The 18,165-nt window shown below is 42.7% G+C and overlaps 2 protein-coding genes and 1 long non-coding RNA gene across 9 annotated transcripts in view; 2 read left to right on the top strand and 1 right to left on the bottom strand.

Moving 5' to 3' along the window:
- Positions 1-3,481: 3,481 nt before the first annotated feature.
- Positions 3,482-7,964, bottom strand: LOC139539593 (uncharacterized). Its single transcript, XR_011667966.1, has 3 exons — positions 7,781-7,964; positions 4,397-4,458; positions 3,482-3,739 (listed from the first exon to the last, which is right to left on the bottom strand). It is a non-coding gene; the product is annotated as an uncharacterized lncRNA (long non-coding RNA).
- Positions 6,770-15,373, top strand: LOC139539592 (kelch-like protein 26). 6 transcript variants are annotated; one of them, XM_071342670.1, is made up of 3 exons: positions 6,770-7,060; positions 9,553-9,757; positions 12,087-15,373. In XM_071342670.1, exons 1-3 carry the CDS (start codon positions 7,024-7,026, stop codon positions 13,666-13,668), a joined length of 1,824 nt encoding a protein of 607 aa, XP_071198771.1. In that variant the 5' UTR covers positions 6,770-7,023; the 3' UTR covers positions 13,669-15,373. The 6 variants fall into 6 exon arrangements, with proteins under 6 accessions (XP_071198771.1, XP_071198772.1, XP_071198773.1 ...); XM_071342671.1 differs by having other exon boundaries at positions 9,575-9,757; XM_071342672.1 differs by lacking the exon at positions 6,770-7,060 and adding an exon at positions 8,005-8,574 and having other exon boundaries at positions 9,575-9,757.
- A 1,218-nt stretch (positions 15,374-16,591) lies between these two features.
- The window catches only part of LOC139539630 (CREB-regulated transcription coactivator 1-like), a 34,295-nt gene continuing 32,721 nt past the window's right edge, over positions 16,592-18,165 (top strand). The window contains exon 1 of one of the 2 annotated variants that reach the window (XM_071342745.1): positions 16,592-16,815. In XM_071342745.1, coding sequence (XP_071198846.1) covers positions 16,690-16,815 — 126 coding nt within the window. In that variant the 5' untranslated portion in view covers positions 16,592-16,689. The remainder of the gene's footprint in view (positions 16,816-18,165) is intronic. The other variant, XM_071342746.1, reaches the window with a different exon arrangement.

Below are 18,165 nucleotides of genomic sequence, written 5' to 3' on the forward strand. Positions count from 1 at the left end.
GTAAGTGTGTCTACGTGAGTGTGTGGATGAGTGTCTATGTAAGTGTGTCTACGTGAGTGTGTGGATGAGTGTCTATGTAAGTGTGTCTACGTGAGTGTGTGGATGAGTGTCTATGTAAGTGTGAGTGTGTGGGTGAGTGTGTCTACGTGAGTGTGTGGGTGAGTGTCTATGTAAGTGTGTCTACGTGAGTGTGTGGGCGAGTGTCTATGTAAGTGTGTCTACGTGAGTGTGTGGGTGAGTGTGTCTACGTGAGTGTGTGGGTGAGTGTCTATGTAAGTGTGTCTACGTGAGTGTGTGGATGAGTGTCTATGTAAGTGTGAGGGTGAGTGTGTCTACGTGAGTGTGAGTGTGTGGGTGAGTGCAAGAGTGTCAGTGTAAGAGTTATAGGTGGATGGATATACATGTAAACAGGGCTGAAAAGTGACTGGTAGCAGGAATATATAAATACATGTCAACAGGGCTGAAAAGTGACTGGTAGCAGGAATATATAAATACTTACGGTAATATATACATGTAAACAGGGCTGAAAAGTGACTGGTAACAGGAATATATAAATACTTATGGTAAAATACTAAATGCTAATATATACATGTAAAAATGGCTGAAAAGTGACTGGTAGCAGGAAAATATAAATACTTATGATAATATACTAATGGTAATACACACTTATAAACATGGCTGAAAAGTGACTGGTAGCAGGAATATATAAATACTTATGGTAATATCCTAATGGTAATGTATTCATGTACTGTATAGGGCTGAAAGGTGACTGGTAACACCAATATATAAATACTTATTGTAATATACTAAATGGTAATATATACATGTAAACAGGGCTGAAAAGTGACTGGTAGCAGGAATATATAAATACTTATGGTAAAAAAAACTATGGTAATATACTGTATACATGTAAACAGGAGTAATAGTAATATACACTTCCCACACTGCCCCTACTCGGATGGTATCGCGCCGTCCCAACCTTCGCTCTCTCTCCCCCGCTACTCTCTCCTCTTCCATCCTATCATCTCTTCCCTCTGCTCAAACCTTCTCCAACCTATCTCCTGATTCTGCCTCCTCAACCCTCCTCTCCTCCCTTTCTGCATCCTTTGACTCTCTATGTCCCCTATCCTCCAGGCCGGCTCGGTCCTCCCCTCCTGCTCCGTGGCTCGACGACTCATTGCGAGCTCACAGAACAGGGCTCCGGGCAGCCGAGCGGAAATGGAGGAAAACTCGCCTCCCTGCGGACCTGGCATCCTTTCACTCCCTCCTCTCTACATTCTCCTCTTCTGTCTCTGCTGCTAAAGCCAATTTCTACCACTCTAAATTCCAAGCATCTGCCTCTAACCCTAGGAAGCTCTTTGCCACCTTCTCCTCCCTCCTGAATCCTCCTCCCCCTCCTCCCCCCTCCTCCCTCTCTGCTGATGACTTCGTCAACCATTTTGAAAAGAAGGTCGACGACATCCGATCCTCGTTTGCTAAGTCAAACGACACCGCTGGTTCTGCTCACACTGCCCTACCCTGTGCTTTGACCTCTTTCTCCCCTCTCTCTCCAGATGAAATCTCGCGTCTTGTGACGGCCGGCCGCCCAACAACCTGCCCGCTTGACCCTATCCCCTCCTCTCTTCTCCAGACCATTTCCGGAGACCTTCTCCCTTACCTCACCTCGCTCATCAACTCATCCTTGACCGCTGGCTACGTCCCTTCCGTCTTCAAGAGAGCGAGAGTTGCACCCCTTCTGAAAAAACCTACACTCGATCCCTCCGATGTCAACAACTACAGACCAGTATCCCTTCTTTCTTTTCTCTCCAAAACTCTTGAACGTGCCGTCCTTGGCCAGCTCTCCTGCTATCTCTCTCAGAATGACCTTCTTGATCCAAATCAGTCAGGTTTCAAGACTAGTCATTCAACTGAGACTGCTCTTCTCTGTGTCACGGAGGCGCTCCGCACTGCTAAAGCTAACTCTCTCTCCTCTGCTCTCATCCTTCTAGACCTATCGGCTGCCTTTGATACTGTGAACCATCAGATCCTCCTCTCCACCCTCTCCGAGCTGGGCATCTCCGGCGCGGCCCACGCTTGGATTGCGTCCTACCTGACAGGTCGCTCCTACCAGGTGGCGTGGCGAGAATCTGTCTCCGCACCACGTGCTCTCACCACTGGTGTCCCCCAGGGCTCTGTTCTAGGCCCTCTCCTATTCTCGCTATACACCAAGTCACTTGGCTCTGTCATATCCTCACATGGTCTCTCCTATCATTGCTATGCAGACGACACACAATTAATCTTCTCCTTTCCCCCCTCTGATAACCAGGTGGTGAATCGCATCTCTGCATGTCTGGCAGACATATCAGTGTGGATGACGGATCACCACCTCAAGCTGAACCTCGGCAAGACGGAGCTGCTCTTCCTCCCGGGGAAGGACTGCCCGTTCCATGATCTCGCCATCACGGTTGACAACTCCATTGTGTCCTCCTCCCAGAGTGCTAAGAACCTTGGCGTGATCCTGGACAACACCCTGTCGTTCTCAACTAACATCAAGGCGGTGACCCGTTCCTGTAGGTTCATGCTCTACAACATTCGCAGAGTACGACCCTGCCTCACGCAGGAAGCGGCGCAGGTCCTAATCCAGGCACTTGTCATCTCCCGTCTGGATTACTGCAACTCGCTGTTGGCTGGGCTCCCTGCCTGTGCCATTAAACCCCTACAACTCATCCAGAACGCCGCAGCCCGTCTGGTGTTCAACTTTCCTAAGTTCTCTCACGTCACCCCGCTCCTCCGCTCTCTCCACTGGCTTCCAGTTGAAGCTCGCATCCGCTACAAGACCATGGTGCTTGCCTACGGAGCTGTGAGGGGAACGGCACCTCCGTACCTTCAGGCTCTGATCAGGCCCTACACCCAAACAAGGGCACTGCGTTCATCCACCTCTGGCCTGCTCGCCTCCCTACCTCTGAGGAAGTACAGTTCCCGCTCAGCCCAGTCAAAACTGTTCGCTGCTCTGGCACCCCAATGGTGGAACAAACTCCCTCACGACGCCAGGTCAGCGGAGTCAATCACCACCTTCCGGAGACACCTGAAACCCCACCTCTTTAAGGAATACCTAGGATAGGATAAAGTAAACCTTCTAACCCCCCCCCCTTAAAAGAGTTAGATGCACTATTGTAAAGTGGTTGTTCCACTGGATATCATAAGGTGAATGCACCAATTTGTAAGTCGCTCTGGATAAGAGCGTCTGCTAAATGACTTAAATGTAAATGTAAATGTAATAGTGACCAGTAGCAGGATAAATAGATAGATACTAATGGTCATGGCAATCAATAGTCAATGAACAGCAGTGTAGTGGTAGTAATAAGTCTAATCAATAATCATTTAGTGTTATGACCAGGGAATAGAAGCCGTTTGGGAGTCTGTTGGTCTGAGCTTTGATGCACTGGTACAGCCTGCCGGACAGGACCATGGAGAACAGTCCATGTCTCAGTGGGCTGGAGTCTTTGGCAATTTTTCTGGTCATTCTCAGACACCCCCTAGCATGTACGTGCTGGATGGCTGTGAGCCCACCCCCTGTGAGCCCATCCCCACCACCTTCTGTAGGGCTTTTCGGTTGAAGGCAGTGCAGTTGCCATACCAGACAGTGATACAACCAGTCAGGATGCTCTTGATGATGCAGCTGTAAAAGTTCCTAAGGATCTTAGGGTCCCTGCCAAATCGTTTCAGCCTCCTGAGGGAGAAGAGGCACTGCCGTATCATACTAGAATATAAATGTGACAAAGAAAAGAGCCATGTCAGAAGAATGTAACCATTGTCACATCTGCTCCTGCAACTCCCTCTACTGCTCATCCTGTGTCTCCTTGACCTGCCGCCACTCCCCCAGTACTCTCTCCCCATCCCTCTCTGTGTGTGTGTGTGTGTGTGTGTGTGTGTGTGTGTGTGTGTGTGTGTGTGTGTGTGTGTGTGTGTGTGTGTGTGTGATTGTGTGGGCGGAGACAGGTGTGCTGGAGTCAGAGCAGATCCCCACCAGCTGTAACCTGTTCCATAATCAAGACCTCTACAAATACTCAGCCCTGCCACTTCCACACTGCCAGATCGTAATCTCTGCTCAGTCAGTCTACGCTTCTAGCCATTTGTTACTATTCCGATCCTGTTGTGCCTGTTTTCCTCGCCTGACGCTGTTTTCCTCTCCGCTACAGTTCCGCCCGCTCTGACTCTGGTCCCTGTCTCCAGTCCCACGTCTCATCATCCTGCTACTCTGTCCTGGATTCCCCACTCTACTACTCCCTTGGATTCCCCTCCGGACATGCTTACCCTGTTTCAAACCCTCTCGCTTCAGCCTTCGCACCTGGTTTCCAGCAACCCGCCCGAGCTTCCCCTGACCTGCACTCCATCTCCCCCGTGTTTCAATAAATACCTTGGTTACTTCATCCCAGTCTCCTCATCTGAGTCTGCTCTTGGGTTCCCCTGGGTTCCACTCTGCGTAACAACCATCATGTATCGTGTAGATATTTTAGACAGTGTCAGAATACATGAATACAAAGACTAAACAATTTCACAGAATATTTGCAATGACTGTTCATATGACACCTAATTTTTTTTATTTATTCTAAAGTACCAGAGTTTGAACACAGAGGACAGGCCTATACACTTGTCAAAATGTATATTCTGTCAAGGCCTGATTTCTTAATGATTGCATCACAATGATCCATCTCATTCATAGATATAGAAAGACAATCTGTTTGAGGAGTGGGCCTTCTGAGCCTGTCCGGTGTCTACCATCAATCACAAAATGAGCCAGCATGGAGTTGGGGAACCCAAAAACCATCTGACTTAAGCAACTGGTGAGAACAAAGTATTTGAACAAATGTATTATCATTAATGTTGAAACACATTAAATAATCTTCCCTATGGTTTTGTCTCTGTAAGTATTTTGTTTTTTTAACGTAGGGCCTGCAGAAATATAGTTTTAGAGCCACTCATCTTTGGTCAAGGTGGGAAAGGAAGGTGAAGGAGAGGTGATTGAGAAGTGGGAGTGAGGCCTAGGCTACATCGAAACAACAAGAAATGATATGATGCCTACTGTTTTACCTCAACAACTTGGCCTACAACTGGTGCCCATGGGTGGTGCATTCACTTCATGAAAATCATAATTGGGTTTCATACTACATTTCTACCTGTTAAACATCAGGAGAGCCTATTGATGTATCACTATTGTCTTTAGTGATAGTAGGCTTAAGCTGCAATAGGCTGATATTATAAAAAAATAAAATAAAAATAAAAACATTTCCCACTGGGCACAAACTAGTTGATTCAATTTGTTTCCATATCATTTCAATAAATTTACGTTGAAACAACGTGGAGTAGACGTTGAAATGACGTCTGTGCCCAGTGGGTTGGTGCAATTTTCACAAGTATGTGGTACATTTCACAACTCTAAGCACGAAAATCTAAACAGATCATCAAAATGGCTCGTTTCAAAACTCTAAGCACATTTTCAATTGAGTACAACAAACAAAAACACTAAATAATTTGTTCACTTGTTGACTTGTTCACTTGTCCACTGCACCAAATCCCTACTAACGTGTATACATATACACTAAGTGTCTGCTTTTCAAAATGCAATATTCACTTTACATTTGGTATGATTTTCTTGTCATTTGTTAACAATAAGATTAACTATAATTTAATCAAACTGCGTAAAACTGATAACTACTGAACCAAAATTATGTAGTGCCTAGTTAACGTATATAATTTGTTAACTGCTGAACACTGTACATTTCTATATTTTTACCTCATAAATGTATCAATTTGACATTAATTTATGTTGGAAGGTAAACCAAACTTGGCTGTAAATAATACAGTGCTCTTCAAGAGTCACTAAGGCTGTGTTCACACAGGCAGCCAAATTCAGATTTTTTTCAAACTAATTGGTCATTTGACCAATCAGCTCTATTCACATAAGATTCTTTTCAGCGCTGATCTGTTTGGTCAAAAGACGAATTAGTGAAATAAAGGTCAGAAATGTGCAACCATTTTGTAATTGTATTGTACAATGCACTGCTGAAATACCTATCCCACTTACCTGAATTTCATTGATACACTGTAAGCAGAGAGACGGCGCTACAGTATCAGTTGACAAGTCACGTAAAAAAAAGTGATCTTGTACAATGTTGCATGGGGCTGAAATGGCATTCAACACATGCTACGTTTTTAGTTGCCAACTGCTTTACAATACTCCAATGTCTGATGATTTGTCCTACGTATGTACTGTATAAGGATAATTAAACTGTAAGACTGACATTTTTCTCAACATGCTCACAACCTGCCATTGGATACAAATTATACAACATTGTGCATGTCAAGTTATAGTCAAAAACTGTATGGAAAAATATATTTACTATCTACTATTTATTCTATTCAGCACTCCAAAAACAACAGTTTTGAAATGTGTATCTTGTATGTTTTATATTGGATTAAATGGTAGTTAAAATTACTAAATTGTGAGTCTATCATTATCTGATGTATTGGTGACAAAACAAAATGTTGTCATGGTATTTCACAGAAAACTGATTTTGCATGATTGACTCAGCAGTGAAAAATGTGTGAAACCTCAATGAATGCACAATCAAAGGTTCTGAACATAATATAGTGGATATTACAAGTGTTATCAGTTTAGAGTTCTGTACTTAGAGTTTACAAAATCCACCACTTATGTGAAAAATGGCCCAAAGTGATTGAAAAGAACGGTATTGTAATCTCAGCGCATCCTAGCGGTGAACAGCAGCAGCGCATGGGCTCAGCACAAACCCGACAAACTGAAGTCGAACAACAGCGCACGACAGGACATTTCCATCTGGTGCAGAGGTCAACATCTTTCAGCACGGGGGAAGGCACCATATGTTGTTCAATAGTTAGTTATCGATAGGATTGATTGATGCGTTTATTTTGTCATGAACGGGGCAGTAATGCCTTTGACCCACTGCTACATTTACGAATAATTCCCTTTGCGTACAGCACGGTGCTAGAAGATGGCGGAATCGGATGGTGGGGATTTCGCCTCGAATCGTCCACAGAACAGGTGAGGATGACAATGTAGTGGGAAATCAATATGGAAAAACTGTTGACCAAAGGGCAGCAGGGATACGGAATTAATTAGATAAATATGAAACATTGGGTGAGAGGACATTCGGTTGGCTCATCAGGACATTCTGAGGACACTGGTCATTTTTTTGCATTAATTTTCATATCGTTGCAGATTGATTAATTCACTGTACATTGTATCCATTGTAGTCTACAATTGAAGGCTGTAAATGTTGCCAATGACAAGGTATCGAGTAAGAAGGAATGTTAGGAATATGTTTGGCATTCTGTCGTAAAATGTACATTCATCGTTAAAGTTTCTTCTAGCAGGTGCAACACGTTGCATAGTACCTTACTTTCGAGAACCAAAACATTAACTGTCTCAAGGGTTCTCAGCACCCTTTAACGTTACCAGTGGGACCATGTGAACTACAATCCCGACGCTTTGTTATAACGTTTAGAAACGTCAAGATTCAGCGCTTGCGAGACGGTTTTAGAAACTTACTCTTATGAAAATGGAGTTCTGTCTGAGTACAGTATAACACCAGTATTCTGCAAATACTTCATTCCAAAATAACACCGTTTTTTGGAAGCAGTAATTTTGCAGTGTAACAGTCGAATGCACTTCTACTGCAGTTACAAAACGGCAATATTTTTTGTAAAGGTATTATTTCTAGCTGATATGAAAGATCTTTCAAATAAAAAAATACACACTTACTGTAGCAGGTCAGATCCATACTGCTGTGTGCCTCCAGCTGACGAACTACACTTCTGCTACACTTCCTCCCCAGTTATGCTCACATGCTGACCAGACCGCCATCACGCACGCGCATGTTGATTTTGTCCATCCACACCACACACAATCAGGACACGCAGGTTGAAATGTCAAAACAAACTCCGAACCAACTATATTAATTTGGGTACAGGTCGAAAAGCATTAAACATTTATGGCAATTTAGCTAGCTAGTTTGCTGTTGCTAACTAATTTGTCCTGGGATATAAACATTGGGTTGTTATTTTACCTGAAATGCTCAAGGTCCTCTACTCTGACAATTAATCCATAGATAAAAGGGTAAAACGAGTTTGTTTCTAGTAATCTCTCCTCCTTCAGGCTTCTTATTTGGACTTTAAATGCCGGTTTGCAACCAACTTTAAAGTGCATTACCACAACTGACTGGAGTGTGGACTTCAGTTCATCTTTCAATCACCCACGAGGGTATATGCTCCTAAAAACAATGATATGGGAGAGGCGGGACTTGCAACGAGTTCCATTTTAGCGCCTGGCTATGCAGATGCTTGCGATCAGTGTGGGTGCAATGATTGAATAACATGTATGTGTACATTTATTTTGCAACGCTCGCGCACGTGACGTGAGCGGTGTTTTCAGCATGTTACACACAGGTGTTCCAGCACGCTAGATAGCTAATTAGCACAGGTAGTCACCTCTGTCTTCCGTATAACAAGCGCTGTAACATGGAGATATGGCCGTGTGGGAACACTAACCCTATAAAGGTGTGTAGAAATGTAACCTTTTGTTTAAAAAATAATAATTCTCACTGATATGAAAGACTACTTATGTTTCCAAAACCGTAGCGCAAGCGATGCATGTTAACGTTCAGAACGCGCATCGTGGCTCTTAAAACTCCCTCAGCCAAAAGATACCTCCATGAATAGACGCTAAAGGTAGCTAGCATCTATTAATGTGCTACATACTAGTCCCTATCTTGTCAGCATCAAATAAGCATTTTTATGGCTAGGCTTATTACATTTAATCCGCTCCATTTTGATGATAATGTAGCCTATAGCTACATCTTAAAAATACATTGGCAACATCTTACAAATATATTTAAGCAATTTTTCAGTGGTGGCTTTGATCCATGGAGAAGGTCATATCCTCACTCAAAATCTAGTGACATTAAAGTGTCCTGACAGTGGTGAACATTTAAAGATGTTCTTCAGTGTTTAAGGGATATCATCATTAACACAGGTTGTGCGCTCTGAATAGAAAATAAAAGCTTTTTTCCCCCATGAAGCAGCTGAATAATTCAAGAGAAAAGAGTTGGGAAGAGGGTAATGATGCAGCTGCTGGGGAAAACAGATGGACAAAGTGCAGGAGAGCAAGAGCTCAGCACTGTCACTGATGCTACAACAACATCAGTAAACTCTGACAAGCATCCTAGAAGCTTAAAGGTAGACTCAGCGATATGGCGTAGATGCAAAAAGTAAACAGCATAGTGGATCAATTTCTGCAACAACTAAGAGCGTTGAAGCGCGAGGCTCAACTTCTCCATTGTTTTGGTGCCCTGGCTACCATGCTGTGAACAGCGTGAAGTGAACCGGTGTACATACGCAGATTGTTTGTGTGACTGTGTGAGAGCAAAGTTTTGCATCTTGCTCATCTCAATATCGGCGGTGCTGCTTGTGGCAATGTAATTTCGCTGAGTCTAACTTACATTTTTTCTAAAATACTCTATTCTGATACACTGACAGTGATGGGCCTTTTCTCTTGCAGTATGGCTAACAAGAATAGCACCCTGCGTTGCACGTTCTCAGCCCCAAGCCATAGCGCCACTCTCCTACAGGGCTTGTCGGTCCTGCGAGCCCAGGGGCAGCTCCTGGATGTGGTGCTGGCCATCAATGAGGAGCGCTTCCAGGTTCACAAGGCAGTGCTGGCCTCCAGCAGTGACTACTTCAGGTGAGACTGACGCTGTCTCTCCGACATGGCTTCTGCTCTTCATCTCCTTTCCTCTGCACTGATTTGAGACAACTGGACACTGGATGTATTTTTTGACTATAGAGATACACTGACCTGGAAAGAGAGACCCAGGTAAAGACAAATATACAAATCAAATCATCATACAGATGTAGAGGTGAAGGGAAGAGTGTTGAGAGACTGTGTTGGTAAATTTGTCTTTGTTGTGAAATAATTGATACATCTAAGCTTAGTCAGGTGAGGTATGGTAGAGAGAAAATGGAGTAATTGTTGAAGTATGTGGAACTGATAGGTAGGGATATAATAACATTACAGGTGTATAATGTGAATATGTAACTTGTTTCAGGAAACTAGGCGTATGTCGCGTGTCACTATGTCACAAGAGCGCCATTTGAACGTAAACTTAATTTAAAAAAATTCTAATTGTGTTTTTTGGCAGAAATGCCTTCTTGAACATGTGAAATTTCATGTGCCTTAATAGCAAACTTGTATGCCATCTGTAAATACGAATACAATTGTTAAGTTAGGAGCCTAGTTGGTTTAGCCACGGAAAAAGACATCAACCTAATCGCTAGCCATGATTGGTTGAGATGATGAGTGGGCTGGACATGCCGAGAGAATGTTCTGATTGGTCTGCCATGTAGCAGGCTTCTGTCTATTACATGAGCTGGTCAGTATGTGTAGGTAATCCTTTCTAGCACAGCTTTTTTTTTAAGATATCACGTAGTAGAGCTGCATAAGTGTTGCTCTCCACTTTCTGGAGGACCGAGTTTTGAAATCAGTGGAATTAAGAGTATGATAGCTAAGGAGATGGAAAAAATTATGGCATTTGATTGCAAATATGCAGACGGAATTGAAAAGAGAACACACAGAAGGCTGACTCCGGATTGCATCGTCAAACTAAGGGCAACTATGGCATCTGTGACAGAGAGGGAGAAGCGTCCATCCATGTATATGGGTAAGATAGTCTAGCTAGCTACATTTTCAGATATTACATGTTTCTAATTTTGTCAAAGTTGTTTTAATCTCAAATTAAGGTGTACTGTTAGCTAGCTAACATTAGCTGGCTGGCTAGCTAGCTAGCATCACATCTATGATCTGTGTAGTAATATTATTCATATCTCAGAGCCATTTGCACTGCTAGTTAAAGCCTAATGTTAGCTAGCTAACATTGAGCCTGGTTGGTCAGCTACCTGCAGATTCATGCAGGGTAGTAACGTTATGAGTTGGGATTATGGTTCAATGTTTAGTTAGCTACATGTTTAAACAAAAGACACCACTATGCAAGTAACCATTTCAAAAGAATGTTCATGATGTCACTGTGACAACTGTCAATAGACAGAGTGAATTTACCAGCTACATCTACTCCAATTTCAGAGCACTCTCGTCCGAGTGTGCCACAGAGCATAATAACTGACAAATTTACGAACGCTCAACACCCGTTGAATATGGCCGGTGTCAGTAAATGTTAGCAAAAAAAAGCGTAATTAAATTGTTGCCAGCAGCAGAGTTGCAGTCACCAACGCTCTGGAAAACATAAAAACAGCCAAACCAGCTCTGCTAGGGCGAGTAAAATGGTCAGTGAGCTGTTCTCTCAATTGTGTCTGGAAGTAGCTAGCCAACGTTAGCCAGTTAGCTTGGGTGCTTGACTCTTTGTTGTTAGGTCAGAACGCTCGGATCAACCCTACTCAGCCAGAGCGTCCAGTGTGCACTCTGAACGCTCCGAGAGCGAAACGCTCTGAATTTACGAACGGATGCGTTTACGAACGCCCAGATAACACTGGTGCTCCAGATAAAATTTACGAACCCGCTCGTAGTATAAACCAGCCTATAGTCTTGAAATCTTTGGTTGTTTAGTACATAGCCTCACATGTGAATCCTTAAAGGGATGGGTGGATAGTGTGTGAACGACGCTGAATGGGTGTAGACAAAGAAGAGCTCTCCAGTAGGTACCAAAACATTTTCTCAAAAGTGAGGTTACAAGTTTATCAACTTCCAAAGCAGAATTACTTTCCCATTGTTCATCAACTATAGTGTATGATGTACCATTTTCTAGCTGTGAGTCTCTAATTTTATCCAATGTATAAAAAAAAAAACACATAATTAAAAAATTTGCTACTAAGATCGAATCATATGTTTAAATTTATAATTTGATGTTCTCATCCTGATGTTGCATGGCAAGTAGAGAGGTTGTTGTTGTTCATTGTCTAATTTACCTAGGATGAATATGTTGTTCAGAATGGGAGGAAATCAATAAAACAAGTTTAACATAATGACAGTTATTTAAATGACTTTCTCACTTGCCTCGCAGAGCCATGTTCACTGGAGGCATGAGGGAGTCAAACCAGGACACCATTGAGCTGAAGGGCTTGTCTGCCCGCGGCCTGAAACACATAATTGACTTTGCCTACAGCGCAGAGGTCACACTTGACCTGGACTGCATTCAAGACGTACTGGGAGCAGCAGTCTTTCTACAGATGGTCCCAGTCGTTGACCTCTGCGAAGAATTCCTCAAGTCGGCTATGAGCGTAGAGACCTGCCTGAACATCGGCCAGATGGCCACCACCTTCAACCTGACCTCCCTCAAGGAGTCTGTGGACACCTTCACCTTCCGCCACTTCCTGCAGATTGCCGAGGAGGAAGACTTCCTGCACATCCCCATGGAGCGCCTGGTCTTCTTCCTGCAGAGCAACAAGCTGAAGAACTGCAGCGAGATTGACCTGTTCCACGCTGCCATCCGCTGGCTGCAGCACGACGAGGCCCGCCGAGCTGGTGTAAACGAGGTCCTCTGCCACGTGCGATTCCCCCTCATGCCCTCCTCGGAGCTGGTGGACAGTGTGCAGACGGTGGACATCATGGTGGAGGACGTGCTGTGCAGGCAGTACCTCCTGGAGGCCTTCAACTACCAGATCCTCCCATTCCGTCAGCACAAGATGCAGTCCCCGCGGACCGTGATCCGCTCCGACGTGGTTTCGCTAATTACCTTTGGCGGGACACCCTACACTGACAACGATCGCACTGTGAGCAGTAAGGTGTTCTATCTCCCAGACATTGCAGCGCGTCAGTTCAAGGAACTAACGGAGATGGAGACAGGATCCAGCCACGCCTGTGTATCAGTGCTGGACAACTTTGTGTACGTAGTCGGCGGGCAGCACCTGCAATACCGCAGCGGTGAAGGGGCAGTGGACATCAGCTTCCGGTACGACCCACACCTGAGCAAATGGCTGCGTATCCAGCCAATGCAGGAGGGGCGTATTCAGTTCCACCTCAACGCTCTTCAAGGACAACTCTACGCCACTGGGGGGCGCAACCGATCTGGAAGTCTGTCGTCCGTAGAGTGCTACTGTCCTAAGAAAAACGAGTGGACCTACGTGGAACCACTGAAACGCAGAATCTGGGGCCATGCAGGAACTCCCTGTGGCGACAAGCTCTACATCTCAGGGGGTTACGGTGTCTCAGTGGATGATAAAAAAACCCTGCACTGTTACGATCCCACGTCTGACCAATGGGATTTCAAATCGCCTATGAACGAGCCCAGAGTGCTTCATGCTATGATCAGTGCCAAAGACCGTGTTTACTGCCTGGGCGGTCGCATGGACCACGTGGATCGCTGCTTTGACGTCCTGGCAGTTGAGTATTATATTCCAGAGAATGACCAGTGGACCACTGTTAGCCCCATGCGAACAGGGCAATCTGAGGCAGGCTGCTGCTTGTTGGATAAAAAGATCTATATTGTTGGAGGGTACAATTGGCATCTAAATAATGTCACAAGCATTGTGCAAGTGTACAACACAGAGGCTGATGAGTGGGAGAGGGATTTGCACTTTCCTGAGTCTTTTGCAGGAATTGCGTGTACGCCGATCATACTTCCACAAACCACCACGCAACGGTAATCCTTCGGCCCAAAGTGACTGACAATTTGATTCAATGTGTTCTTACTGTTGAGCTGTCAAATTAATACAAACATGGCACATTACATAAACTATTGTAATATTAGTGGTAATCTTGATGTAATGTGGGTGGGTGTGTGTGTTTGAGGGAATAAGTGGAAATAGGAATATGGTTTTGCTATAATGTACAGTGTATTACTTCATTTTCCATCCTATAGTGGAGGTCCATGTGCTGCATCGTAATGAGCAGTTTTAATGGAAAATAAGTGTTAGCTTTCCTGGACAAACTCGCTTTTAGGGTATTTTAAACAACACTTAAAACACTACCCACAGTCAAAAACCTATTAACTGATTTGCAGGATACAGTTTTTTAATTTGTGCCATGCATCAAGGAAGCATGTTTTGATTATTTAATTGAGTATATTCATTCAAATAATATATTTAAAAAATATATATATATATTTTTTTACAACATATAGGATGACATATTTGACTGCTTAGGACCATTTGAGAACTAGTGATTGACTGAAGAAGACCTTTCAGTAGCTCTCCTAATGTTTTATGTTTATTTCAGAACATCTGTTTTTGCTGTGTATGGTGATGTGCTCATTAGGCTGTTCAATTGACTGGAGACGTTTACACACAGTCATCATAATGAAACGTGTATTCCAAACTGACAAGCTAATATGTCTCTTATGGCACCGTAATCATTTTTTTCAACCCCTTTGTGTAAGTGTGTGAGAACATCTGTGTTTACTGCTCCTTTGGTAGGTATTACATTTACATTTAAGTCATTTAGCAGACGCTCTTATCCAGAGCGACTTACAAATTGGAAAGTTCATACATATTCATCCTGGTCCCCCCGTGGGGAATGAACCCACAACCCGGTCGTTGCAAGCGCCATGCTCTACCAACTGAGCCACACGGCTCAGTTGGTAGAGCCACACGGGACTTGTTATTAGGTAGGCTTCCTGAATATTCTGAAGTCTCTTATACTGTGTATAATCAATATACTGTAGATCAGAATGAAGTGCTTTTGTCTGGTCCATCTCTTGCAGTGTTTAGTTGTCGGGGAAACTGGTCAAGTGGTCGGATATATTTTGGTGCCTTGTTCTTTCTCCAAGCTCCTACATAAAAGGACAGCATCGGTGTGAGCACTATGGTAATGAATTTACCTAGACAAGCGTACTGCTTTCATTTATCCAGTCCTGCCAGAACTGTGAACTCCAAAGAGCTGGGCGCAAGGCACTGAACTTCACGTAAGGGTCAAAGTAAAGGCATAGATGGAAAGAACAGCACAGCACACAAGCAGTGATATGTGATTATTTTCCCTAGTGTATTTCTTACCTTAGTACAGTGCAGATGGTAGCATTTTTGTTTTATGAAGAGTAGCCTATTTGTGAGGCTTTCAGTATTGTATGCAAAACTGATATGGCTTTTACTGATTTTAGAATGTTGGCAATGCTGAGACAAACTGAATTTTATTTGGAAGCACAACATGGCCCTCGTTGAAAAATGTTTGGTTCTGAAAATGTCACCTGTTTGCCTTAGTAACAGGGTTTTTGTGATGGTTTGTCTGTCCAACTCAAAGCACATAGTTATCTATTAAGTGCATTATAAGTGGAATTCACTGTAATCCAATGAGAATGTAGACTTTTCTGTATCCAAATGTATAACTTTAATTAAAGGTGTTACGTGAACTGAAAAAGGTGTTCAAGTGTTGTAGTCAATGGTGGAATGCATCATTTTACAAAGACCTACAAAATGTTAATGGTTTGGCAGATTAGTGTAAATTGAAGAACAGTTCATCTTTATTCCCAATCATAGAAAATAAAACCTGACCTGTCAGTGAAGCTGAAATACAAGGCCACACGATGTTTCATCTTATGAGTTTTTATACATTTTTTATACAGTACTGTAATACAGATGTGAAATGAAGATTGTGCACATTTTTTGTGATCGGTAATCTGTATAATTATCCTTTTGTCATTTCTGTAAGTGGTTTTTACAGAACATTCATTTGAATAAGGTATAGAGAGAACCCCTTGCTCCAGAGCTTCATGTTTTAAAGGTATGTATGTCAGACGATTTACAGGAGACGACGATTCATAATTAATGTATGGATTATATGAGATGCTACTTGACCATACACTGCATTTAGCGAAATACTGTGCCACTCCATCATTGTTAAATGTCACAAACGGTCATGACAGAAAGACACGAATCCCAATATTGACTTTCCTGTCAGTCAATTATAGGTGTACTGTATCTGGGTAACTGATACATTTGGTGTATTTCAGTTCAGCTCTGTACATCATGACCTTGATACAATTCCAAGGATGTGATCTATCCACTACAGGTATTTAAACTTTGGTAGAGCAATATCTTGCTTTTTACAACAAAAAATATACAGTACCAGTCGAAATTTTGGACAAATCTACACATTCCAGGGTTTTTATTTTTAGAATTTTCTACATTGTAGAATAATAGTGAAAACATCAAAACTATGAAATAACACATGTAATCATGTAACCAAAAATGTGTTGAACAAATCAAAATATATTTTATATTTGAGATTCTTCAAAGTAGCCACCCTTTGCCTTGACAGCTTTGCATTCTCTCAACCAGCTTCATGAGGTAGTCACCTGGAATGCATTTCAATTAACAGGTGTGCCTTTATTAAATGTTAATTTGTGGAATTTCTCCATGTGTTTGTGACAATGTAGGAAAATAGGATATCACAGTTTACTCGGTACTGAAGTGCTCTATCTTAAACTTGACTGATGTCGTGCTGACATGCACATCGTTTTTGAGTGAACTATCCCTTTAAACAAATGTCCTTGACGTTTTAGAGCACGTAATACAAATCAAATAGGCCTACACAAGGTAATTCCTGATTTAATTCTGTGACAATACTCATTTGATTTCCACGAAATGCAGTAGAAACATGTACGCGCGTAATGACGACAAAACCATCGTATCCAAGCGTTGTGCGTAAGGTCCCATTGAGAAGAAGAGCAGAAGATGGCGAGTTCAAACAATCCACGTAAATTTAGCGAGAAAATCGCTTTACATAATCAGAAACAGGCCGAAGAGACTGCGGCTTTCGAAGAGGTGATGAAAGACCTAAACATTACTAGAGCTGCACGGGTAAGTGCCTTGTTTTGTTGATTAATTCTGCTGCTAGGCTAGCTAGCTGCTGTACTGTCAGTAACCTATCGTCAGCTAGCTAACGTTAACTGCAGCACGTTTTTATGACAAGTTGTTTTTAGCCAGCCGGCAGTGGCAAACATAAGTGGCCGATTGACAGCCCTCTCAATTAAAGCTAAATATTTGTATTCTGATAACCATCATTGATTGGGGCGTTACTTTGTCAGCATTTTCAATTTGTTAACCGTAACCATCCCGTGAGCTGTCTTTGATGTTTGCTATGGTAGGCACCCAGGCAAGCTCAGGTAAAACTAGCTAGGTTATTGCTAGCAAGCACCTGGTCCTATTCATATTCCCATACATCAATCAAAAGATTCCGTGTAGTAAGGTAGATAGTGATTTAACCGCTAGAAATTGCAATGAAGACTGAATATGTTTACCAGTTCGACTCAAACTGGTGCGTTTGATACTGACTGTAACGTTTTAATTGTTTACCTGTAAACTAAAGCGTCACTTACTATGCATACAACGTTAACTCTAATGTTGACAAGCCATTTTGACAGAAGTCACAATTCAGTTTTGAACGCCATGCAATGGGTTTGCATATTTACAAAGTTCCAAACCATCTTTGACAGCACCAAGAATCCCGCAGCATTTACGTGTATATGCATGCTGGGATTTGACAGATTTGCAACTTCGAAGCCTTGGAAGGCAGAGATGGAGAACATAGGATTTACTTCCTTGTCTTGAAGATGTTCATTATGTGTAATGCAAAGTTGGTTACTGGCAATAATCAGTCTGATTTGTATCAAATATTCATGTTAGACTGTTTATTCATCCCCATCAAATCAGGCCTTTGGTTAATCCATCCTTCATGCAATTCATTATTAAAGCAATTGGTGAACTAAATCGTTCAGTAATTATTGACAGGAGTATGGTGGTGAACCTACCAGTTGTGAATATAATAATGGAATGGTTTAGGAGTACAGGATAGATTTATGTTGTGGTTTTAAAATATGCCTATTTTATTTAAAGACAAAAAAAAAAGTTTGACAAATCTAGCGACGTCTTTCCTTATGAGATTGACACAGATTCCAGCTATTAAGCCTAGGCCTACTGACTTTGTCCACTTGACTTGGGACATAGTACTGACCTTGCACAAACTTGATACTGAATTGATTAAGATATAAACAATTTATGGCTCATGTTAGCCTATTGCCCACAAAGTGCCTTTGGAGAGTTCCTCAATGAGATTGACACCTTGATAACCTGTCCCACTCAGCCCCTATCCAGATGGTTATTCACCGCTGCAGTCTTCGCTCTCTCTCTCCCACTACTCTCTCCCCTTCA

This window comes from Salvelinus alpinus, chromosome 15, assembly GCF_045679555.1.
Source record: "Salvelinus alpinus chromosome 15, SLU_Salpinus.1, whole genome shotgun sequence".
Taxonomy (NCBI): domain Eukaryota; kingdom Metazoa; phylum Chordata; class Actinopteri; order Salmoniformes; family Salmonidae; genus Salvelinus; species Salvelinus alpinus.